This window comes from Pollachius pollachius, assembly GCF_949987615.1.
Source record: "Pollachius pollachius genome assembly, chromosome: 17".
Classification (NCBI taxonomy): Eukaryota; Metazoa; Chordata; class Actinopteri; order Gadiformes; family Gadidae; genus Pollachius; species Pollachius pollachius.
The window spans coordinates 6,952,839-6,976,690 of NC_136950.1; the positions used below are offsets into that span (position 1 = coordinate 6,952,839).

The 23,852-nt window shown below is 43.5% G+C and overlaps 3 protein-coding genes across 3 annotated transcripts in view; 1 reads left to right on the forward strand and 2 right to left on the reverse strand.

Moving 5' to 3' along the window:
* Positions 1–11,694, forward strand: part of dpp6a (dipeptidyl-peptidase 6a) — a gene marked incomplete at both ends in the record, with an annotated part of 120,450 nt that extends 108,756 nt beyond the window's left edge. Inside the window, 18 exons of the mRNA XM_079754717.1 lie at positions 55–209; positions 428–525; positions 1,229–1,352; positions 1,644–1,682; positions 1,819–1,926; positions 2,286–2,377; positions 2,874–2,921; positions 3,082–3,200; positions 5,405–5,452; positions 6,419–6,517; positions 7,177–7,246; positions 7,397–7,591; positions 8,261–8,315; positions 8,858–8,957; positions 9,631–9,689; positions 9,816–9,888; positions 10,224–10,297; positions 11,539–11,694. Of these exons, the coding sequence (XP_079610843.1) occupies positions 55–209; positions 428–525; positions 1,229–1,352; positions 1,644–1,682; positions 1,819–1,926; positions 2,286–2,377; positions 2,874–2,921; positions 3,082–3,200; positions 5,405–5,452; positions 6,419–6,517; positions 7,177–7,246; positions 7,397–7,591; positions 8,261–8,315; positions 8,858–8,957; positions 9,631–9,689; positions 9,816–9,888; positions 10,224–10,297; positions 11,539–11,694 (1,712 nt within the window). The remainder of the gene's footprint in view (positions 1–54; positions 210–427; positions 526–1,228; positions 1,353–1,643; positions 1,683–1,818; positions 1,927–2,285; positions 2,378–2,873; positions 2,922–3,081; positions 3,201–5,404; positions 5,453–6,418; positions 6,518–7,176; positions 7,247–7,396; positions 7,592–8,260; positions 8,316–8,857; positions 8,958–9,630; positions 9,690–9,815; positions 9,889–10,223; positions 10,298–11,538) is intronic.
* A 1,751-nt stretch (positions 11,695–13,445) lies between these two features.
* LOC307088954 (gamma-glutamyl hydrolase-like) lies at positions 13,446–17,876 on the reverse strand. The gene is made up of 9 exons (XM_079755033.1): positions 17,653–17,876; positions 17,393–17,501; positions 17,236–17,286; positions 16,894–16,978; positions 16,186–16,324; positions 15,525–15,631; positions 15,076–15,166; positions 14,832–14,966; positions 13,446–14,410 (listed from the first exon to the last, which is right to left on the reverse strand). The coding sequence occupies exons 1-9, from the start codon at positions 17,819–17,821 to the stop codon at positions 14,289–14,291; spliced, it is 1,008 nt and encodes a 335-aa protein (XP_079611159.1). The 5' UTR covers positions 17,822–17,876; the 3' UTR covers positions 13,446–14,288.
* An 886-nt stretch (positions 17,877–18,762) lies between these two features.
* LOC307088578 (gamma-glutamyl hydrolase-like) lies at positions 18,763–22,885 on the reverse strand. The gene is made up of 9 exons (XM_079754511.1): positions 22,743–22,885; positions 22,545–22,653; positions 21,814–21,864; positions 21,426–21,510; positions 21,024–21,162; positions 20,255–20,361; positions 19,571–19,661; positions 19,350–19,484; positions 18,763–18,952 (listed from the first exon to the last, which is right to left on the reverse strand). The coding sequence occupies exons 1-9, from the start codon at positions 22,822–22,824 to the stop codon at positions 18,828–18,830; spliced, it is 924 nt and encodes a 307-aa protein (XP_079610637.1). The 5' UTR covers positions 22,825–22,885; the 3' UTR covers positions 18,763–18,827.
* Between the last annotated feature and the right edge of the window lie 967 nt (positions 22,886–23,852).

A 23,852-nucleotide genomic window follows, 5' to 3' on the forward strand; every position in this document is an offset into this window, starting at 1 on the left:
TGTTTGGGATTTCTATCGCATTAGTGTGACCAATTTAGTTTTTGTCTCTTGCAGAGGAGATCTTCCAGTCCCACATCGCCCACTGGTGGTCACCCGACGGCGCCAGACTGGCTTACGCCACCATTAACGACACGCTGGTGCCCAAGATGGAGTTACCCATGTTTACCGGGATCCCGTATCCCACAGGGAAGGATTATCACTACCCCAAGGTACGTGGGGTCATCGTAAACGCTATTCTGACGATAAAATGGTTCGAGAGAAAGGGATGACGGTGAACCCGCGAACAGTTTTCAAGTGTAAGGGAAAATCGCAACGTGTCCAAAGTATTTTAATCGTATTTATCTTTTAAGCTCAGACACTAATATTATCCGTTTTATCTGCTCTTACTTTTCTTTCTTTGGTCCCCTGCGGCCAACCTTACCTCCAGGCAGGGGAAGAGAACCCAGTCATCACCCTGTACGTGGTGAACCTCCATGGGCCTCTTCACACCATTGAAATGAGGAGACCAGAAGACCCTAGGATGGGGTAGCGACCCCCACTACCATCACACATTCCTAATGTTCCCATTCAACACTAATTAACACTTTTTTGGTGACATAAAAAACCAACACATTACTGGGTTTAATCTGTTTTGAATATCCATAAATCACACCAAAAAAAACACCATTTGAATTCTGGCAGCGGATTAAACTTGTCCTGTGGCCAAATGCCTTAAAGTGTGATTAGTAAAAATAATTACCACGTCTCCCATCATGCAAATTCCAGCTGCCTGTCGATAACTTTGATTTTACACTATTCACTATTGATATGAACATTTACACTATGCAAGTCTGAAACATCTTTGTCACGCCTGTTTGAGAACTGGATGCATTTAAGTCCATGTCCATCGTGTCCCTGTAAAAACAGTCTCCAGACTGTAGAAACTGTCTCCAGTCTAAAAGGGGAAACGTCCCGCTCTGCAACTCTTTCATATAAGAAAGTACTGCTTCATACAGTTTTGTGAAGCCCGCGTTCTGCTGCATGAACTCCATTGTGCGAAAAACGCCGACAAAAATATCACAATTTATGTCATTGGTCATTTAATGGTCTCCATTGGAGACCGTGAAAAAACAGAATTTGAAGCAGGGCTCTCTTATTTGAGGAGAGAAGCCAAAGCGTGACGGCTCCCCTGGTACTCTGTCAGTTTCCTCTTCCACCTGAAACCCAACCGTCTGCTGCGTCTCTCCAGGGAGTACTACGTCACCATGGTGAAGTGGGCCACCACCACCAAGCTGGCCATCAACTGGCTGAACCGGGCCCAGAACATCTCCGTCCTCACGCTGTGTGAGGCCACCACTGGGGTCTGCACCAAGGTACGACCTCCTGGGTGGGCTCTAAAGGACAGGGTCAGGGTACTGTGGTCAGGGGAAAGGGTGTGGGTGGCATTACCACCAAGATGCCGCATAGTCCTTTGCCCCTCTTGATATTGCATCCGATGCAAATGGGACGGGAGGCATTGGATTGCCAGTCGCGTGACCTTGACTCTGGAGGGACCGGCCCGTATTATGTGCTTTTAAAGTGTCCCACTCCCCTAGAAAAAGGTGCTAAATATTTACCTCTCTCTCTCTCTCTGGCTCTCTCTCGCTCTCTCTCTTGCTCTGTAGAAACACGAGGACGAGAGTGAGGGCTGGCTCCATAGACAGGTTTGCGTTCATCCACTGTGTTTATAATCCCCCTCATTCCCAAATGAATGCCCCTTGAGACTGCAGTCCTCAAGAGTACTCAAGTGTGTGTGTGTGCTGTGTGTTTGTGCGTGTGTGTGTGTGTGTGTGTGTTAAGAACGAGAAGCCCCTGTTCTCCAAGGACGGGCTGAAGCTGTTCTTCACCAGGGCCATCCCTCAGGGAGGGAGAGGGAAGTTCTTCCACGTCTCCATGTCCATAACCCAGGTACGTCTTCTTCTCCCTGACCCGACCGGCGGGGGTGGACGCGGACAGGGTAGAGCTCGCTGGGGCCCTCTGCTGGTTTGTTACTGCCTCGTGTCTTCCAGATAACAACGTAGATGTTTAAACTTATATTTTCTTACAAAACGTTCACTCCCACTAGAGTTCATCTACAGTAAATACATTTTATTTATTTACTTTTACCTATAAAAAACCTAACCCTCCAACTACTCATAACTAAAAAACCTTATATTTAATAAAATATGTATGTTTTTTTATTAAAACCATGGACAGTTGAGTTAGTGTGGAAGACAGATGTCATTGGAAGGGGTGGTTCAGGTCAGTGTGTTTACCTCCCCCTGCAGGCCAACACCAGTACTGACACCTTGCAGTCAATCACCTCAGGGGATTGGGACGTGACGCAAGTCCTGGCGTATGATGAGGACAACCAGCTGATGTGAGTGAAACCCCATGCACACAGACACACACACGCACGCACGCACACACACACACAGACACACAGGCCCTGCAATACCATACACATGATCAGCATAGACAAACACATAGCACATAGACATGTGACAGGAAGACACGCACAAACGCATGCTTCGCGAACATGCACGTTAACACACATGCTCAAACATGTGTCACCTACTGACGTAATGTGATGATCAGCACACACAAAAGAACACAAGGACTTTTCCTAATGAACTAACTAACATTAACTCACATGTACACGTACGTACGTGTGTGTGTGTGTGTGTGTGTGTGCGCGCGTGTGGGGGGTGTTCACATACACAGACACACACACACACACACATAAAGCTATTCCACTTTGAAGGGAAGGTCGTACTTTATTTAATATTAACATATTATATTAGCATTTATTATTTGAAGCTATCAAATAATAGAAGTTGTAAGTCAAAAATGAATCATTCTTGTTGCTTTCACAGATACTTTCTCAGCACAGAGGACGACCCCAAGCGAAGACACCTGTACAGGTACCTCATTTCATCCTACTGTAAATGTATATGGTTGTGCTCTAAATGTTAATATATTCATCAGCCAGTCCTTGCATTAACATATGTGGTCTAGCCATTCCAGTCTGAATATATTGTGAAAAGTGTGAGTTGTATTGGTCTTCCGCTGGTCTGTCCGCAGCGCAGACACCGTTGGGACCTTTAACCGTCGCTGTCTGTCATGTGACTTCCTGGATGGGTGTGGCTACGTGACAGGCTCCTTCAGCCTCAACATGAGCTACTTCCTGCTCAATTGCCAAGGTAACGAGAATATCTACGATGATGATGGTCAGTTTGATCTTAGTCTTTCACACTTTGGTGTGTTAAGGTTAGTTCTACCAATGAGGACTTGTGTGTCAGAGTTAGTTTTACTTGTGAGGACGTGGGTGTTTCAGAGTTAGTTTTACTTGTGAGGACTTTGGTGTGTCAGAGTTAGTTTTACTTGTGAGGACTTTGGTGTGTCAGAGTTAGTTTTACTTGTGAGGACTTTGGTGTGTCAGAGTTAGTTTTACTTGTGACGACTTTGGTGTGTCAGAGTTAGTTTTACTTGTGAGGACGTGGGTGTTTCAGAGTTAGTCTACTTGTGAGGACGTGGGTGTTTCAGAGTTAGTTTTACTTGTGAGGACTTTGGTGTGTCAGAATTAGTTTTACTTGTGAGGACTTTGGTATGTCAGAGTTAGTTTTACTTGTGAGGACTTTGGTGTGTCAGAGTTAGTTTTACTTGTGAGGACGTGGGTGTTTCAGAGTTAGTTTTACTTGTGAGGACTTTGGTGTGTCAGAGTTAGTTTTACTTATTAGGACTTTGGTGTGTCAGAGTTAGTTTTACTTGCGAGGACTTTGGTGTGTCAGAGTTAGTTTTACTTATGAGGACTTTGGTTTGTCAGAGTTAGATTTACTTGTGAGGACTTTGGTGTGTCAGAGTTAGTTTTACTTGTGAGGACGTGGATGTTTCAGAGTTAGTTTCACTTGTGAGGACTTTGGTGTGTCAGAGTTAGTTTTACTTGTGAGGACTTTGGTGTGTCAGAGTTAGTTTTACTTGTGAGGACGTGGGTGTTTCAGAGTTAGTTTTACTTGTGAGGACTTTGGTGTGTCAGAGTTAGTTTTACTTATTAGGACTTTGGTGTGTCAGAGTTAGTTTTACTTGCGAGGACTTTGGTGTGTCAGAGTTAGTTTTACTTATGAGGACTTTGGTTTGTCAGAGTTAGATTTACTTGTGAGGACTTTGGTGTGTCAGAGTTAGTTTTACTTGTGAGGACGTGGATGTTTCAGAGTTAGTTTCACTTGTGAGGACTTTGGTGTTTCAGAGTTAGTTATACTTATGAGGACTTTGGTGTTTATAGCTTAGTTTTCATTATGAGGACCACCAATGAGGACTTCGGTGCGTTAAGGTTATTTTTACCAATGACGACTTGGTGTGTCAGAGTAAGTGTGATGAACTACTGTGGTGTTTTTCACTTAGTTTTACCAACATAAACCTTTGAGTACTGTGGTGTCTAAGGTTGTGGGACTGATGAGGAATTTGATGTGTAAGGGCTAGTGTGGTCAAGTAGTCTCTGTGAGGACTTTGATGTTTATGGGTTCTTGTGAAATTCTCTTTGTGCGGACTTTGATGTCCGAGGGTTTGTGTTCTGGTCAGAGGATGGAGAGGGTGGAGATTACCCTGGATCGGGTTTAGTTTATTTGGCTTTGATGCACTTCAATGTGTATGGAGGCGTTTCTGTTGGTCCTTTCTTTCTCTCTCTCTTTCTGCATCAAAATGTCACCAGGAGAGGAAGTTTTGAATAGTTATATTTTAAGATGTGATTTACATGGTTATTCTTCATTTCAATTATTTTGACAAAGCAAAGGTAATCAAGTAGAAAAACTCATTTTAGTGATGATTTTAAATATCAGCCAAAGAAGCAAAAGTACATCCAGCTATAAAATACAAAATATGAGGTGGGAAGATAAGGTAAGATAAGCTGTACTATGATAAGATATTCTTTATTAAAACCGGACAGGAAATTAGCAAAGGTAAAATGAACGGTATGGGTCAATAGATGCACAATGGAAATACATTTCTAACTTTATTCAAATTACTTTATTTTTCCTTTACAAACTTCATTAGAATGCTACAAGGTAACAGTTACCCTGCACAGCCATGCAGGGTAACCTAGGTTACGGTACAGCGCAGGTTACAGTGCATTTTAGACCCGTGAGACAGACAGCATACAAATACAGGACAACAAACAAGTGTCGTTAAAGCAGTGTAAAGTGTTCCAGTCCGATCTAAAGTGTATATGTCCAATGAGTGTTTAGAAACAAACGAATATAACTCAAATCGATGATCAAAAAAATAAAAATATTCATGCATGTTTCCTGTTGTCATTTCAACCACAATCAAATAAGCGAAGCTAAAGCCGTTGGGTTAAGGGACAGGAAAGGACCTGAAGGAACGCTCTTGTGTTCCCCTGTCCCCGCCCCAGGTCCCGGCATCCCGTTCGTGGCGGTCTACGACACACAGGACCGGCAGAGTGAGTGCTCCACACACCCCACCCCTGGGTCTCCGAGACGAGTGGGGGCCGGGCCGTCCGGACAGACAACGCAATAACAAGTTTACACTGCAGAGGAACGATGATCTTGTCAAATAGACAGAGCGATGAGTGGTGGTGGTGGTGGTGGTGGGGGGCGGCAGCCATCTTGGTGCCGAGTCTTCGTCTGTCAGGGAGCAGATGTGGGATGCGTGTCGTAATTGCGTTAGACCCCATACGATGGACGCCCTTATGAAATCACATCCAAGCCTGCTGCCAATATGCACATCCTGAAATGTGATTAAGTGTGTGCGTGTGTGTGTGTGTGTGTGTGTGTGTGTGTGTGTGTGTGTGTGTGTGTGTGTGTGTGTGTTTGGGATTGCTTTAACCTCTGTCAGAACATGGATGATTATGATGATGGAGAACTTGTTTTTCCTCTCTGTATTTCTACAATGAAACTGTATAAGCATGACCTTTTACAGAAATGTAATGGTAGAGTTGACGCATATTGTGAAACCTTTCAGCCCAATCATTCTGTTTGATAATTATTTTCTTGTTTGTCTCTTCCTGAATACCACTCAGCGATGATTTTCCTTCTCATTCTCATCACGGTCGTGATATAACAATCTGAAATACCAATATATATATATACCAATATTTTATTTGTATGCATTTGTTTAACCTTTATAACACACAACACATAATCATAATTTTCCCCATAGAAAAGCCTCTGTGCGTGTGATACCATTATCCTCATGCCACCACATACATTCAATCTAATTCAACTTTATTCATGGAGCGTTTTTTTCTGCATAACAGCAATAGAAATGCAAAGCAGGTGAAACAACATGAGAGCGATACATTTATGAACTGTGTGCGCGTGTCTGTGTCTGTGCGTGTGTGTGTGTGTGCGTGTCTGTGTGTGTGTGTGTGTGTGTCTTTGCGTGTCTGTGCGTGTGCGTGATCCAGAGGTGTACGACCTGGAGACCAACGAGAACCTCCAGCGCACCCTGGACTCCATGCAGATGCCCTGGGTGGAGTACAAGGAGCTCAGCATAGAGGACTACAGTAGGACCTCATTTAAGTTACATTACATCCATGGATTACATTTGATGAACTGATGTTGGAGGTTGGTGGAGTACAGGGAGATCAGCATAGAGGACTACAGTAGGACCTCATTTAAGTTACATTACATCCATGGATTACATTTGATGAACTGATGTTGGAGGTTGGTGGAGTACAGTGAGCTCAGCATAGAGGACTACAGTAGGACCTCATTTAAGTTACATTACATCCATGGATTACATTTGATGAACTGATGTTTTTGTTTTATTATATTTGTATATAATTCTATGCACATATTCTTTTGCATTGTTATATTTATGTATTTCAACATCTTTACATTAAACATTATTTTATTCATGTTTTTACATTTTGTGAGGATTGTAGATTGTGTGTAAGGGTTAGTGGGATGAAGTGGTATTCGTTAGGGCTTTGGTGTGTAAGGGTTAGTGGGACGAAATGTATTGTGAGGACTTCAGGTGTTTGAGGCAAATTCATACTTCTGCAACAGTGATGGTTTATGGTTCATTTATTAACATTTACGGTTCTGCATCAGTGATTCTGAACATAGTCCAAACATTGGCCAAAGTCCGCATGCCTAAACTGTCTGACCTTTACTGCCTGACATCTGGTTCTTAATTTCTATCGTTTTTGTTCTATTCAAGCACTGACTATGCAGATCATTAAACCTGCCGGCTTCATGGAAACATCTCATTACCCCCTGCTGCTAATGGTGTATGTACACACACACACACACGCACACACACACACACACAAACACACACACACAAACACTAACTATGTTATAGAAGTAACTTCCCCTGTCTGCTGTACGGTATACACCGTAGGCACATCGTTTACGTTGTGCCTGTGTGTCCGGTGCAGCGACGGCACCCCCGGTGGCCAGATGGTGTCGGAGCGCTTCGACATGGACTGGCCCGCCGTGCTGGTGAGCAGCTTCGGCGCCATCGTGGTGCGCTTCGACGGGCGGGGCAGCGGCTTCCAGGGGACCAACCTGCTGCACCGGGTCCAGAAGAGGCTGGGTCTGTTCGAGGAGCGGGACCAGCTGGAGGCTCTCAGGTCCGCTTCTGTTTCCTTACTGGTGTCTAGTTTAAGCCCTGAGACGTCCATTGGTGCAGTGGGAGTCAACATGTTTAATAATGATGCTTCTTTCCCATTACCCGACATATTAGAACAATAGGCCTACCTACAGGTCTAGACAAACACTCATCTCACTCAACACATTTATGGAGCAAATCCAAAATAACCAAAGCTCCTGACATCGCCGTGTAACCACCACTTTAGAGACGGGCTAGGCCTGCAGTCACGACAAACACATGGTCTGTATACGCTAAACTTTGTCTGAGGTTACATTAGTAAAAAAATAGCTATGCAAAAGCGCAATGAATGTCCCAACGATAGACACAAATTGAGCAGGGACGCTGCCGGTTTTTTGTAACATGCTGTAAAGAAGCGGAAACGGCTACACCCCTGCTTCCATCCAAGACCACGTGCAGTGACCTGAGGAGCGGGTGGTGGGTTGTGGACGTCTTGCTCATGGCTGTCTACAGGTCAGGCTGCAGGCGCTGGGGATCACAGCCAGCGTCTCAATCATCGTGCTGCAGGAGGCCAGGTCGGAGATGCAGGCTTGTGTTCTGGGCTTCTTGGTTGGTAATCAAAAGGCGATCCCTAAGTTCAAAAAAAGGGTTCATGGATAATAATCAGAATCCTTTGTTTTTTATTTGACAGAATCATCTCAAAAGAGCCTTTTGTTGACAAGTCGAGAATCGGTGCATTTGGAAAGGTAAGATTATATTATTATTATTATTATTATTATTATTATTATATTATATCATGGAAATGATTGTGTGAGTAAGGGGTTAGCTTACATTGTGGATTTTTATATCAATGAATTGTAAAGTGTAGTGTCTAGCTGTAGGTACGGATTATGAATGTAAAGGTACGGATTATAAGGTCATGTCAATGTATGGTGTGTTTAGTGTGCAGGTGCTATCTCTAGTTAGCGAGGTATCAATATACATTTATTGTGTGTTTGATGTGTATGGGTGCTAGCCCTAGTAAGAGGGCTATCAATGTACATGTATTGTGTGTTAGAGGTTTAATGTGTTAGCCCTCATTATCGAGGTATCAATATAAATGCGTTGTGTGTTTAGTGTGCAGGTGCTAGCTCTAGTTAGCGAGGTATCAATATAAGTGCATTGTGTGTTTAGTATTTAGGTGCTAGCTCTAGTTAGCAAGGTATCAATATAAATGTATTGTGTGTTTAGTATTTAGGTGCTAGCTCTAGTTAGCGAGGTATCAATATAAATGCATTGTGTGTTTAAGGTGTACGGGGGCTACGTGACCAGCCTGCTGCTCAGTGCTGAAGAGTCTCCTGTCAAATGTGGAGCCGTTCTCTCCCCTATCACTGACTTTGAATTATACGGTAAGGGGTGTGTGTGTGTGTGTGTGTGTGTGTGTGTGTGTGTGTGTGTGTGTGTGTGTGTGTGTGTGTGTGTGTGTGTGTGTGTGTGTGTGTGTGTGTGTGTGTGTGTGTGTGCTTCTAATACTAACAACTTCCAGACAGTGAGAACCCGGCGAGAATCCTCAGCCTGTTTCGTTGACAGTGTCATTTTGTAAACCATATGTGGTCTGTTTGTGTGTGTGTGTGTGTGTGTGTGGAGACTGTGACGCAAAGACATCTTCTCAAACACATATTGGTGGTAGACACACGCGGCATGTTAACTTCACAACACTCTGCAGTGACACCAGCTGTCGCGGTGCAAGTTTGTCTGTGAGAGAAAGATAGCATCTTGTGTCTCGAAGGGGTAAACCAAATCAGCTTTTAATGATGACTCCTTCTGCTGCCGGCTGCAGGCAGGGAACACACTACAGCATAGCCTAGATAATCTGTTCATGTGCCAAAAATATATTCGATAAAATAAGTTAATAGTAGTTACAGTAGTATAGTATGATATAGAAAGCGACTTACAATAAGTAGTCTATAAAGTTATAGAGAGAGAAAGAGAGAGAGAGTTGCAAAATATATTGGAAACGATATGTAATGATTCCTGATGATCGTTTTAACCTTGAAACACCTCCCTTCTCTTCTCTTGCAGCCTCTGCGTTCTCCGAGCGGTACCTCGGCCTTCCCAAGCCTGACCCCAGGGCGTACACGGTAACTAACATTCCTTCAATAATACTAATAATACATAAACACCTTATTCCCGTTCGCCGCTAACGCTAAGTCCACTCTGTAATGAACCTTGTGTCAATCTTTCCCTCCTCCATCGCCATGGTGAAGAACACAAATCTGGGTCATCGAGCTTCGCAGTTCAGCGACAAACGGTTTCTCATCGTCCACCCGACCGCCGACGGTAAGACGGGATATAAGAAATTACAAATCGTCCCCATATTGCCAGCTCAAGTGTGAGTGTCCACCCAGATGCATGATGGGTAGATCAGCCCTGGACCCTACCCAGTCAAACGGCTATACTACCCATTATGCATTGGGATGGACACTCCAGCTCCTGTCACTATGGGATGTATTTTGAAATGGCTGGTAATGGTTACCTCACACCTGGTGGTAAAGTAGGGGCTTGTTAAAAATAAGAATGAAAGATTATTGCAACTCTGACAATGAAGCATACCTTTCTTGATATTTCTTCTTGACATAATTGTATTGTTTATGTTTTGATTTTGTTTTTCTTAGAAAAAGTCCATTTTCAGCATACAGCCAAATTCATCTCCCAGCTTATCAGTGAAAGGGCAAACTATACGTTACAGGTGAGTTACCCTTCACAGCCCACTACAGCCAAACAACACAACACTTCCAATGCATTGCCCCAGCCATGACATCTGCAGCCAGCTCTCAGGTCCTAATGCGCGGAAATCCTGACACTTCCACGCTTGACTCGTGCTCTCGATGCGTTCCAGTGCGTCTTCTATCCTCAGACCCAGAAGGATCCGACACGCAGACCTCAGGATTACCCAACACAAAGCATTCCCTCCACATAATGGGATTAGCAGCATTAGACAACGAGATAATCCCTTTAGTGTCTGATACCAACGAGTATTGTTCCTGCACAGGCTATCACGGGCCCATAGTTCAGTTACTTCAATCACGTGCGCGTGCGTCGATGTACACACGCGCACGCACACACGCACACACAGTGCACGCTGAGAGATGTGCCAAATGGGAGCTGCAGGGTGAAGTAGATTCTTTCAAAGTCAAGACAAACTTTGTTCTTATGTTTTGTTGTATGAATTACTTGCATCACATCAGTTACGCTACACAAAGTAACTTTCAAGTTCCCATTAATGTAAAAATATAATTATCTATATACAAACATCATCCTCTAGGTGGCCTTGAATGTCAAACCCCCCTGTCTTTGAAGTACAACAGTGCTCAGATTTAGTCTATTTAATTAGCATTATAAAATAATAAGTTAGTCTCAATAGGCTTTACAGGCCAGCCTTATATGAAAGCATTATTGCCCTCAAATTAAAGGCAAATTAAAGAATCCACTGAAGTATTCTCTTCGAGAAGGAACACAGAAAAAGTATCCCTCCTTCCAAGGATGGTTCGGAATGCAATTGGTGCCCAAAGGACAGACATTTAATTATCGAATCACGCAAAAACCCAAATCGGAATAAGTACTCAATTTTCCTTAGTGTATTGGGCCTCTCCAGCCGCCCGGATCCGTCCGTACGTTGGCGTAGAATATTGGTTCTCAAGTGCTGGGTCGGGGTCCACAAGAGTATTGTAACAGGGGGCCGAGTGGGTCAGATGATGAAGACTTTGTTTCATCATTAGTACGTTTGATGACTAAAAGAGGAATATTGCATTTGTCGACATACAAAACATAAACATGTTAACATTCTCCCTTTGTTGACACGTTATTGAGAATGTGCAAAATGAGTTGGGTCCCGGGCCAAGCCCTCCAGTGTCACGGCATGAAACGTGTGGGGACCCCTGGATGGAGCCAACGTGGCACTCACACACACTTCCTGTTTGTTTCCCCCAGATTTACCCGGACGAGGGCCACTTCCTGCCCGGGGACGCCACGCGGCTGCACCTCAGCCAATCCCTGGTCAACTTCTTCGAGGAGTGCTTCAGGCTACCGGACAAGCTGTTCGAGGAGACCTTGGAGGAGGAGGAGGAGAGCGAAGACGAGGGCTAGTTAGCCCTGCCCGCACTCCTCCTCTTTGGACCCCCCCCCCCCGTCGACACCACCACGCACGACTCGCAGACCAACCTCCACATCACGGCCACCAGTTGCAACAACCTCCCCCCCCCCCCGAATCTCCAGCCCCTTCATCCTGCTCTGCTCCTCCCTGTCCCCTTGTCCCTCCTCAGACTGCTCGTTACAGCAGCAGCAGACGGCCAATTCCACCAACGTCCTCCCTCCGCCGTTCCCCTCGCTATCCATCTCTCTCTCTCTTTTATAATACCGCACAGACTCCAAGGAAACACCCCCCCCCCCCCCCAATCCACCAACGAATCTCGACCCATGTTGGATTCTGCTGAATACGTCGGTTACACTTAAGTTCCAGATGAGTGAGCATCTTTCGGCCCACTCTTGGTCTGATTCACACAATCAGGAAAAAGACCATCGCATCACCTCACTTGAGAGAGAGAGAGAAAGAGAGAGAGAGAGCTCAGTTTCCGCTCAGTCAGGACTTCGGTCTGATGGCTAAACTAAAGAAATGAACTTTAAACTTTTAGAGCACAAACTTTGTCAATATGGATCCTCTATTTGAGCAAAGATAAGGAAACTGCTTCACACGGCCAGTGGTAGAGCTGGAAAACCTTGCTATTTTTAAAGTTGTGAAGAACTTTGATGTCGGACTGTGGTTATGTCTCTTGTTCTTACGGTATGTAAATTAGCACAGTGACAAACAAAAAAAAACAACACTTGGCTTTTTTCCTTTTTGGTATACCGATGTTTCCGCTCCATGTTCGTATAACTGCGTAGTTTCGTTATTGTGTTTCAGTGTTGACGGATATGGCAACTGTCAAAAAAAAGTTTGGGAGTAAAAAAAAAAAAAAAAAACAAGGTCAGTCTAAAGCTTCTATCTTGTTTCTGAGGTTGTTATTTCACAAATCATTTCATGGACTTTTTGAATCGCTTCTACTTTGGTTTGTGGGTGAAAACAAAAGCATGAATTTTTTTGTAGGTCACTGTGCCTTACTTTGGAAACAGTTTCCCTCCGAGAAACATACAAACACATATACTTTCTAGGTTCAGAAGGTCATCGCTGGAGCATATTTCAGTCATATCAGCCATTCCATATAAGAAGTTCCTAGTTCCTTGTTAAAGTGTGTGGCACAATCCAGTGGTTCCCAAGCTATGTAAAACACACAGTTATGTTAGGTTTTCATAACTGTTTTTGAGTTATGTAAATGTAAAAATATATTTCGAAAAGTTTTCCAAGGATAATGTATGAAATATGAGGGAGGGGGGGGCTGAAAAATGATCCTGTGCTATCAACGACAAACTTGTTAGGGAACTACTGCTATATTCCCACAATCCCTTTCATTGTGGGCCTGTTAGCTGCAACGCTACACAAAGACATAGCATATCTGCATGCATTGTTGTCCTTAACAAATGGGTACAACGTTGATTACAAGCCATGCTTATCCACCATGTATAGAAGCTACATATTAAGTACTTTACTAAGGCTTAGTCACACGATCCGGTCTTACTCACCACCGCCCCCACTGAGAATCAGTTGAGCCCAGACACTAGCATTAACACTGCATACAAGATTTGTGTATAAAGAGGAGGGGGTTGTCAGTTGGAGAAGAAAAATAATGGCCATCATACAAAATGGTGTTTGCTTACTTTTTATATGTGTATATAAATGTTTTTGGGGTCTTTATTTTCTTTTTTTTTTACATTTGAATGCTTCTTCCCATTGTTTTCGCTGCATGTGTAAAGGAGTCATCTGCAGTAACATCGTTGGTCGCCTATGTTTCCCTGTAGCCATTTTGACATCTTGAATGTGCCCCCCGCCCCGGTAGTACCATGATTTGAGGTCCCACTTTCATCTGCTTGATGTGTAAATGTTACTCAAATATTTTATTCTAGAAAAAGAAAAGAACTGAAAAAAACTGTGTCCATGGAGTGTTATTTGTGCGTGCAGCATTTTGGGGACGTTTGCTCTCCAGTCCTGTCTCCCGGAACGCAGAAACCGTGGCCCGAGTGAGGAGACGAGACTCTGGAGGTGGAGTGAACCGCGTCGGATTCTGTTGGACTCTCCTGTGGCGCCGGCGGAAGGACTTTTAAAAGACGCTCTTCGTTGCATCCGAACAAGACAGCGGGGACGGAAGAACGGCAGAAATGCAGCATGAAGGTCAATGTTAGAATAAAAGGAAAAACATATTATATCATCGTTCATTCTGTTCAGACTGCTGTGCTCTCGAGCGGGCACCGGCGTGCACTGCTGAAGAGACGCCACAACAGGTCGCAAAGTTTGTTTTTATAAGAAGCAGGCATGTCAGTATATTATATAATATTTGCATTTATTTCCATCCCATCTGATAGCACATTCTGGTCTGTCCGGTTGGGGTGTATTTCAGACAACTCATTTAGCAGACTTTCATCGAAAGTGAGTGGAGATGTTCACATTTCAATAAGGAGCAGGTAGGGGTCAGAGCCGTCCTGCTTTAGGACACCCGAGGGTCGGGCCAGCGGAAATGAGGGACTGAACCAACCCCCTTTCTGCTGTGTGTGTGGGACGCCCAGACGCCCACTACCCTGATATGTAGCTCCTAGAAGAAGTAAACTTGCTCAAAGGCAGAGCCATTAGCCTCTGTGTACAGGGGGGTGTAGTTGTATATCAGGGCATCGCGCTCCTCCACCTCACTGCTGAACTTGTGGAAATTCTTCTTTGCTGTAAAAAACAAACAAAACAGGAAAGAGAACATTTCAGGTTTCACTGAGAACTGAGTCTGATCATCGCTGAATTTATATAATGGGAGGAAACAAAGTGCTGAAGAAATCTCTCATTCTTCAGCACAATTAGGCAGGATCTGCAGTAACGTAGCTCCTGGAATATAGACGACTGCTTATGTGTTTCGTTTTGTTGACAAATTAAAACTCAAATCACACGGGAGGAGTATGAGGATAGCGATCAAAGGTTAATTCCTGTTTTCAAAGCTGTTCATTTTTACGACTCATTTCATGAGCGTGGAGAACCGCTGGGACTTTGCTCGGGGCCTCACAGCGGATCAAAGTAACCCGAGTTTCTCTGTCCTCCTTGAGCATGACGCCGTCATCAAGCGACTAAGCGAGAAATGGCGGCTTGTTCTGACCCTCGTTGACGAAGAAGTCGGCCATGAAGAAGGTGGTTTTGATGGCATTGGGAGAGTGAGGGATGTAGTCCCGGGTCCACTCGAAGGCGTTCTTCTCAGGGTGCCACTGCGTTGCGTAGATGGGGTAGTCGTACGCTGACGAAGAGGCGAACAGATAGGTACGTTTAGCACTCAGGAAGCATTCCAGTATGCTTTTTTTTTTTAGGTTTTTGTTTTCGCAGACTGTGCGTGACTGTGTTTTTACCTTCCATAGTCGACACAAATTCAGTTTTTCCGTCGCTGTTGGTTGAGAGAACTCTGTAAAACTTGCTGAGCTCCGGGTTATTTCTGAAGGTCTGAAACACAGAAATCAACTACTTTATGAGACGGGCCAGAACCCCTTAACGCAAAATGTATTGTTTCGTTTGGGCTCTTCTTTTATTTAATCATTTGTTCTCACAGACTAAATGAAACCGTAATCTTTCAACATTTGGCTTAAGCATTAGATTTGAACTGCAACGTTCAGACTCCATGACGTATACACCAGACACTTTTATACAAAGGGCTTTGAATAATTGTTAAATACACGTCATATCAATAAGCAGGTAGGGTTTAGGGCACTGTGCTAGGGAAGGCCTACAGGGTAGGCTGTGGACACTGGGTTTCGAGCCCCCCCCCTCTGGCTGAGTTTCGGTGTCGGGGTTCGACTCCTACCTCAGTTGCGAGGCTCAGTCTGTGAGAGTTCTCCGTTAGCGCTTCAGAGGCCAGAGCTTTCAGAAGATCGGGTGGGAACCCGCTGAACAGCTTGCTTACCCCGGATTCTGTAGGTGAGCAGCAGCTATATTTCAGAATTGTATATATTATATTGATAAATGAATGTGATTCACAATGACAAAGTGCAAGCCTCATTGAGGGTATATATTTCATAATTTCGTCATTACAGAGCAAGTAAGGGTTAGGGTAGGCTATGCTACTGTCGGCTGCAAACATAAGGTATTGAACCCAGAACTTTTCGGCCCGAGAAAAAAGCGCTGGCCACTATAGGCCTACCGGCAACCCAATTCCTAATTTGGGATGGCCATGATGAGATAAAACAACATTTTATAATCATGTAATATTGACTTATAACCACAATAATTGTTCTGTATTATTTTCATATTCACTGTAAGGGATACTCATCACCATGTGTATATCATAAAATAGTTTTTTATGATATACACAATTAAGCTTCAACTTAATTGTCCAGTCAGGGCCAGATACTAGCTTTGGCCTCACCTCAGAGACATAAAAACAGTCCATCAGACACAAATCCCATTTAACGAGAAATTGGAAGCCCTGCTGGTTCCTGGGGGTTGGTGCGAAGGGGGGAGCCTACCGTTGGTGAAAACGAGGGGTAAAGCCACGCCGTTGGTGTTGGTGGCAGAGAGGAGCAGCTTCCCACTGGTCAGGAAGGTAAGCTCCTCCAAGCCCAGACAGGTGCCCCACACGGGGAAGTAGTCCCCTCTGGAGTTGGCCTTAAAGCAAATACATTTGCATCATAGCCCCTTGTGCACCGTAGGCCTCACTATGTAGGTCAACGGTGCACCAACCACACAGACAGTACGCCTCGTAGTGACCACAGGATTAGACCCCGACTTGCGGCCCTACCCTACAGGGCATTCCCTCTGTCTTTCAACCCGCTCTCCGTTCTCTCTACCCTATCCTGTTCCTGTCGTGACACAGAAAGGGGCTTAAAGGGAAGCATGTTATTTTTATATGCATTTATTATTACTTATTCACTAGTTAACATATTAAAGCTGTCAAGTCCATTTAATTTGTATAGCCCTTAATCAGAGTTCCGAGTCTCAAAGGGCATTACAGGCCATATATTTATGACAAACCCTAACCCTAGCCCCCCAGTGGGCAAAAAAAACCTCCCTTAATTATCGAGAGAGAAACCTTGAGAAGGAACGCAGAGTAGGGGATCCATCTTTCCAGGGATGGTTAGTGGTGCCATAATTGACCTACATAGTATTTGCATGTTTGTACGTAGCACATATCTAAGTAGATAGCAGAGCATGCCTTTGTACTTTGAGTGGAGTACCTCGATCGTCAGCTGATAGAAGATCTTTGCAGCCCTTGCATAACCTGATGTAATAAGATTGGCCCCACCGCCTGGGAAAAGTATGCTGTCAAAGTTAGAAGAAGCACAGATTTGTTAGTGTTACATATTTTTGATTATACATATTTATATATATTTGAAATAGCCTCAACCTAAAGGTTTCAGCTCATGTTAAATTGTGCTCCATCATGTTGGTGTATTATTCACAGTTGAGACTTCCACTAAACTTGTAACTTAACTCCTCTAGGCCTTAATAGCAGATGTGAATAAGACATAAGCACTCTACAATTACCAAAAGACACTATTGAATAGGTATGTACCCACCCATTCAGGGAGTTGAAGAGACTTTTATACTGCTCCAATGTCTGGTTGATCCTATTGGGGGGGAAACGCTTGAGTTTTACGAGTTCAACGGGTTTGTTTGTTTGCTATGACCGTGGGCACACCTGACACGAAGCCTCTCCTCACAGGGACCACTCACCTCACAGGGACCACTCTGGCTCCGGCTGACTCCAGATACTTAACGTAGGAGGCGGCGATATAAGACGTGACGTTTGGCGGGGGTGAATAGGACTCCTGCGACAATATACCTGAAGACACGGCATCCAATGTATTTCTACATTGCTTTTAAATTCACAAATGAAACTAATATCAACTATTATAATCTTGTACTTTAATGGACGTCAAACACCCTTCATAGGTCTTCTTCTCAGATGGCTACATTAAAGCCCCAGTCCTTACCTATCACTGGAGCGTCGTTTCTCTTGAGGGAAAGTTCAGATACGGATCCGACCGTAACGCAGAAAAGCAACACGAAGATGTCGACCGTAACGCATAAAAACAACACAGACATGTTTGGTTTAGCGACTATGTGAGCAATTGTGCGTCGCAGACCCTTCACAACGTCCATCAGTAGACTATCTTACTCCATGTAGGCGACCCGTTGTTGCTGCGATGTGCAACCATCGGTCGATTTCCGGCAACAAGATCATGTGATTCTTGGCTCCATCAGGTGTGCGTTAGTTAGATTATTGAAATATAATTTTAATTATGTTGTTGTTTAAGCCATCTGTAATCTTTAGACTGGCGACTTAAATTAAAGTATTTTGCTCATTTCATTTTAAGAATTTTGTAGAATTGTAATATAATAGCATATATCATGTACATAATAGAATATGTCAGTAAAATACGATCATATTTCTTATTGCGGTTATTAAACTTCATCTGCTTACCTTTAAACAAAAGTTTCTCATGTTAGATCAGGCATCTTAGATGTTATGTTCCATTCTAAAACAAACTTCTGCAATGTAATAAAATATGGTTTATTGTTCATTCATTATAAGTTAGTCTAATGTAACCATGTTTAATAGTGACAAACAAAGGTAAATTAGATTCCATTGATATTGAAATCACTCGATGGACAATAGCGTGTAAACACTTCCACACTTCCTCTGAATTGTAGGTACAGCTCATCACAGGTCATCACCTTGAAACCACTCTGGGGTTGGATTGGATTGGGCTGTGTGTGTGTGTGTGTGTGTGTGTGTGTGTGTGTGTGTGTGTGTGTGTGTGTGTGTGTGTGTGTGTGTGTGTGTGTGTGTGTGTGTGTGTGTGTGTGTGTGTGTGTGTGTGTGTGTGTGTGTGTGTGTGTGTGTGTGTGTGTGTGTGTGTGCGTGCGTGTGTGTGTGTGTGCAGGTATGCTTAACCTGCACCACTGGCACTAATGCTTAATGTACAAGTCGACCCATTTGTTTAGGAGCGTCTTCCTAGCTGGACAAGAAACACAACAAACAACCACATGGTGATTTTAGTTTTTAACAATGCTTTATTTTTCATAATAAGAGAGTTTTCTTCTATTATGATTACATCTGGCACTATATATCAGAGTGGGGTGTATATAGGCCTACATGTAGATCTTAAGGGAAGTAGTACTTTTGCTCAAACACAGAACCTCCGGGAGAGGAGTATTCGGGACTATAGTTGTATATCAGTCTGCTGGCCTCTTCTGTCTTGTTGTTGAACTTGTGGAAATTCTTCCTCGCTGTAGAAAGACAAACAAGATAAAAAAAAAGTAAATGGCTTTAGAGATCACCCAATGGTTATAATGGGAATGGGTTCTCCGACATGATTAGGCTGTGACAGGCTTTAAAATGGTGAGTTCTTGCTCTAGGGACGGCTCATAGTCCCATATTCTGAATGTACATGCAACTGCATACACAGTGTTGACAGGAGGTCCAACTATCAAAAGATAACAAATGTTTGCTCATGCTTTCGAAAATAAACGTTAACCTGTTCAAGTTATTGTACCATGTTATTTTGAATGAAGTTTAAAGTATTTAGCTACATTAAAAATAACATGGCGCTGCCTTCAAAAGGATGGACACCATGTTTTGTATCTATCGAGTGACTCTAAAAGCAAAATGGCGGCTTGTTCTGACCCTCGTTGACGAAGAAGTCGGCCATGAAGAAGGTGGTTTTGATGGCAGCTGGTGAGTGGGGGATGTAGTCCCGGGTCCACTCGAAGGCGTTCTTCTCAGGGTGCCAAAGGGTTCCATAGATGGGGTAATTGTACGCTGGTGTGAGGAGAAGAGATGTATACTTATGAGGCTAAGTTTGGGTCTTTGTTCTCGTAGATGGGTCATGTGACTGTGTTGCTTACCTTCCATAGTCGACACAAATTCTGTTGTTTCGTCACTGTTTACAGAGAGAACTCTGTAAAACATGTTCAGCTCTGTGGAATTTTCAAAGACCTGAAACAAGAGCCGCAAACAATAACATTTTGTAAAGATTTATGGAGACTGACTTGGCGAATTACAGCACACATTTATATACAGAACAACAAAATACATCACTATTTACTATTGAAATTAAACGACAAAGAAAACTTGCTTGTAACCCAAAATATCTGGACCATGGGAATGAATCGGCTGTAATGTTTCCCAAGAAACAAGTTGAGGCTGTACGCTCTATGGAGCAATAGTAGTTTGACTGGTTATTACAGGGGTCTCAGGTTACAGATTAACCTTAATTCTGGATGGAGAAATAAGGAGGAGAATTAAGGTAAAGGAGGAGTAAATAGTTGTTTTAATCAATGCTTCTCACCCCAGGCATCTGCGTTTAATTGTGTAATTTGTATATTTTGTATATTTTTGTAACTGTAAAATATTTTAATTTATTTTAAGTTTTCACTAAATGTGTTTCTGCAACCATGTTTTTGTGCCGCTTGTCTTGGCCACGACTCTCTCCCTTCCAAAATAGATTTTGAATCTCATTGAGATCAGCTTGTTTTACCAAAGGTTAAATAAAAATCAAATATATGTGTAAAGATTTTGACAGGGCCTACATCAGACGTGACGCTCCACTTGTGGACGTGGGCTGATATCGGCTCGGCGGCCATGTCATCCAAAAGATCTGGCGGGAACCCTCCGAACATCCTGCTCTGCTGGGGATCTGTAAGTCAGCCGTTATAACACCTCAATGACTGTAGATGTGGTTACACTGCCAAATATGCCCGTCTGATGCATGCCTTTCTCTCGGCAAGGTCCGCGCACCGCGTTTACACTGCCCGAGGTAAATTGCCTGCTTGAGCTAGCACCCCAATTTACCCTCCTGGACCCTACACACATTGGCGGTTTCATTTTGATGTAAATGCGATTAGACGGCTCTGCGGTTCGGGGGGGGGGGGCTTGGATGGGTTGTTTGGACAGAGACAACCTAGCGATATCAACATGAGTAGTTCTAACTGGAGAGACAGGGAAATCTGCGAGATGCTGACCATCATGGGAGAGAAGGTGATGCAGTCGCATTTAACGAAGACGTTGAAACATGGTGCGATCTACGAGAAAGAGGAACATTCCTTACGATGCTTTTGTCGGGATAAAATACAAGTGGTCAGCAAAATAAAGAATATGTTGGCGTTTCTGCACATGTAAATAGTTAATTGCGTTTGTAGCCTACACTCAGACGTGGTAAAAAAAATGACTGAAGGGTAATTGTAACAACAATGACAATAACAACTATTTAGGATGTATAGTTTAGGCTTATCTGACTGCAGCCACATGTATTGTGGTTGTTGATACAAAGCGGTTGTTTTGGAACCGTGAAGTTTGTACCGTTGGTGAAGACCATGGGTAAAGGTATTCCTCTGGTGTTGGTGAGAGAGAGGAGGAGCCTCCCGCTGGTCAGGTAGGTGAGCTCTTCAAAGCCCAGACACGTGCCCCATATTGGAAAATAGTCCCCTCTGGAGTTGGCCTGAAAGGGAAAACGTATGCAGGAAGGAGCTCAATGGTCCTTATTCACTTAAAGAACATCTTGGCTCTAAAACAAGCTGGATGGGGGAACTTGATGCGGAATTCCGCATTCGGTACTCAGACCAAAACGAAAGTTAATTTGTGAAATGTAATGCCTTTTTAATGTTATGCAACCGTCCCTTGATTGCCAGTAGGCAAGGTGAATGTAGCAAAATAGTGCTTTGTTGTTGTACTGCATTTAACTTTTTTTTGTTTTGTTTTTACCTCCATAGCCAGCTGGTAGAATATCTTTGCAGACTTAGCATAACCCGATGTAATAAGGTTGGACGCACCACCTGGGAAAATGACTCTGTCAACAAGTACAGTTACAGTTAAAAAACATAATTAAGTTGGTGTAAGGTACTCAAATACCTTTTGTCAAACAGTCACAATTCAAGGAGTGTTTGATTTTCTTCTGTTTTTAGAAAGACATTTTTTATAAGGTAATTTACGGTACTTTTCATGCTCAGATGCAACACCGAAACGCTTTGGATAATCCACTTTTTCATGTTGGCGTATAACATTACATTCAGGTGTTCAGCGAACCGTGTAACTTAACCCCTCTAGGCATCGTTAACAGCTGGGTTGGGATAAAGACAATGACTGTGTTTACCCGTTCAGGGAGTTGAAGAGGCTGGTATAGTGCTCCAATGTCTGGTTGATCCTGTGGAAGAAAAATAGCGCTAAATCAGATTTGTATGTTTTCTACAGACAATACTACAAAAATGGGGCCAATTGCCATCGCTAAAAAACTTTTGTCAAATAGACAGTGACAGATATGCATGGCCCTGACGGGAATTGAACCCCTAACCCTGGCAGTAAATGAATAAGAAAGATAAGAACACTTGCTCTGTCTTAGTCTGTTCAGGTAATGTTGTTGATTGAACCCTTGATTATGGTTTACAAACAACATCTCAACCAATACATATATATAGCGGTGACAGTGGTGTCAAAATGACACCAACGTTCTCACTCATGAATCAAAATTATACCGTAAAAAACGGAATAGTGTACCTGTCACTCTCTAGCTCACTGATTTGATGCATGTTTTACATTTTCAAAATATGAACTGAATATTTACTACTTACATTTTATAGGCCTATGTTCCAAAAAAAACATAATGAAAGACTTTCCCTCCCAACAATATAACAATAATATGTATTTTTATTAGGAAAATGAAAGCCTGAATTGGTGAACAATTGATTCTTAATAGTGTTTAGATGGGGGGTAATCCACGCCTATCCAAAGATAATGCACACCTCCACCAAAATTGGTCCAAGTGGTCTCCCTGAATTCAGTTTGAGTCTAGTTCCCTGCTTTCTCTTTAAAAGAACCAAAACTTACGTGATGGGGACAACTCTTCCTCCTGCGGACTCCACGTACTTAACGTAAGAGGCGGCGAGATAACTCGTCATGTTTGGCGGGAGTCTACGGGTCTCCTGAGTCAGTATACCTTGAGAAGGGACATTCATTTTTCAATACATCAATTCAACACTTTTCTTCTCGGTCTATTTTTAGAACGACATATATTTCGTTTCTTACCGATGATCGGAGCATCATTTCTCTCGACGAGGGAATGTGCAGGTAGACTGGCGGACAAGACGCAGAGAAGCAACACCAACATGTTAAGTGGAGGGCAGCGATATCCCGCCGAGCCGCCTCACGACCGCAGATCCCGTTGAGCCCCGCCGAGTTTGTAGGAGGGAGACCTTGTCATGGTCTCTCTGTGTTTAAGTTATTTAGTGTGAGTTCTCCATCTGTCCACCAGATGTCGCTAGACTTCTGCCCTCAGCTCACGTATCCTGCCTGCAATAACGTCAGATTTAGGTTTGATATTCGACGGATATTCAGTCCGGCACCAGCCGCTACTTATCTGAAATGTGCCCAGTGATAGCAGCAGGAGAACGGTTAGCGCACCCAGAGCCTCGGGCTGAATCGCTGGAAAGTGATTTAGGCACCGTCATTATATTACTTAACGTAATATATCTATGCAAAATAATTGCAGTTTTTTCAATAGTTTCCATGTCATGCCAAACCAGTATCACATTGTGTTACTAAACCCTACAGATAAAGTCACACCACTGTTTATTGTATTTTAGTGCTTCCTCTATTTTAGATGAATCTTAATTTGCAGAAATTATATATATATTTCCAGTAGCTGCTATGCCATGTGACCCAGTGACTCGTGTTAATGCATGTAAATACTTACAGATCCTTAAGGTCCTCTTGCACCGGCCTCAGGACCAAGACAAAGATTCTCTCTCTTTATCTTACCTTCCCACTGTCTTTATTGTTTCTATCTTTTCTATCTGAATTGTAGGTAGGCCTACAGCTGATCACCTTGAAACCACTCTCCATGTTTTGGTGTGCCTGCTGGGTTGGGTTGGGTTGGGTTGGGATGTGTGTGTGTGTGTGTGTGTGTGTGTGTGTGTGCGCGTGCGTGCGTGCGTGTTTGTGTGTTTTTGCGTACGTGTCTGTGTTTCTGTGTCTGTGTGTGTGTGTGTGTATCTGTGTGTGTGCGTGTGTGTGTGCGCGCACAGGTATGCTTAACCTGCCCCACTGGCACTAATGTGGCGCTGCATGTACAAGTCAGCCCATTTGTTTAGGAGTGCCTTCCTAGCTGGACAAGAAATACAACAAACAAACACATAG

Excerpts from the sequence above, each read along its gene's own strand:
- LOC307088954 (XM_079755033.1), bottom strand. The coding sequence starts at position 17,821 with ATGGACGTTGTGAAGGGTCTGCGACGCACAATTGCTCACATAGTCGCT. Across the intron at positions 16,979-17,235 it reads CTCTTCAACTCCCTGAATGG|CATACTTTTCCCAGGCGGTG; the intron begins GTGGGTACATAC and ends TAACTTTGACAG. Across the intron at positions 16,325-16,893 it reads TCTATCAGCTGACGATCGAG|GCCAACTCCAGAGGGGACTA; the intron begins GTACTCCACTCA and ends ATTTGCTTTAAG.
- LOC307088578 (XM_079754511.1), bottom strand. The coding sequence starts at position 22,824 with ATGTTGGTGTTGCTTCTCTGCGTCTTGTCCGCCAGTCTACCTGCACAT. Across the intron at positions 19,485-19,570 it reads ATTTGTGTCGACTATGGAAG|CGTACAATTACCCCATCTAT; the intron begins GTAAGCAACACA and ends TCCTCACACCAG. Across the intron at positions 18,953-19,349 it reads CGACTTCTTCGTCAACGAGG|CGAGGAAGAATTTCCACAAG; the intron begins GTCAGAACAAGC and ends GTCTTTCTACAG.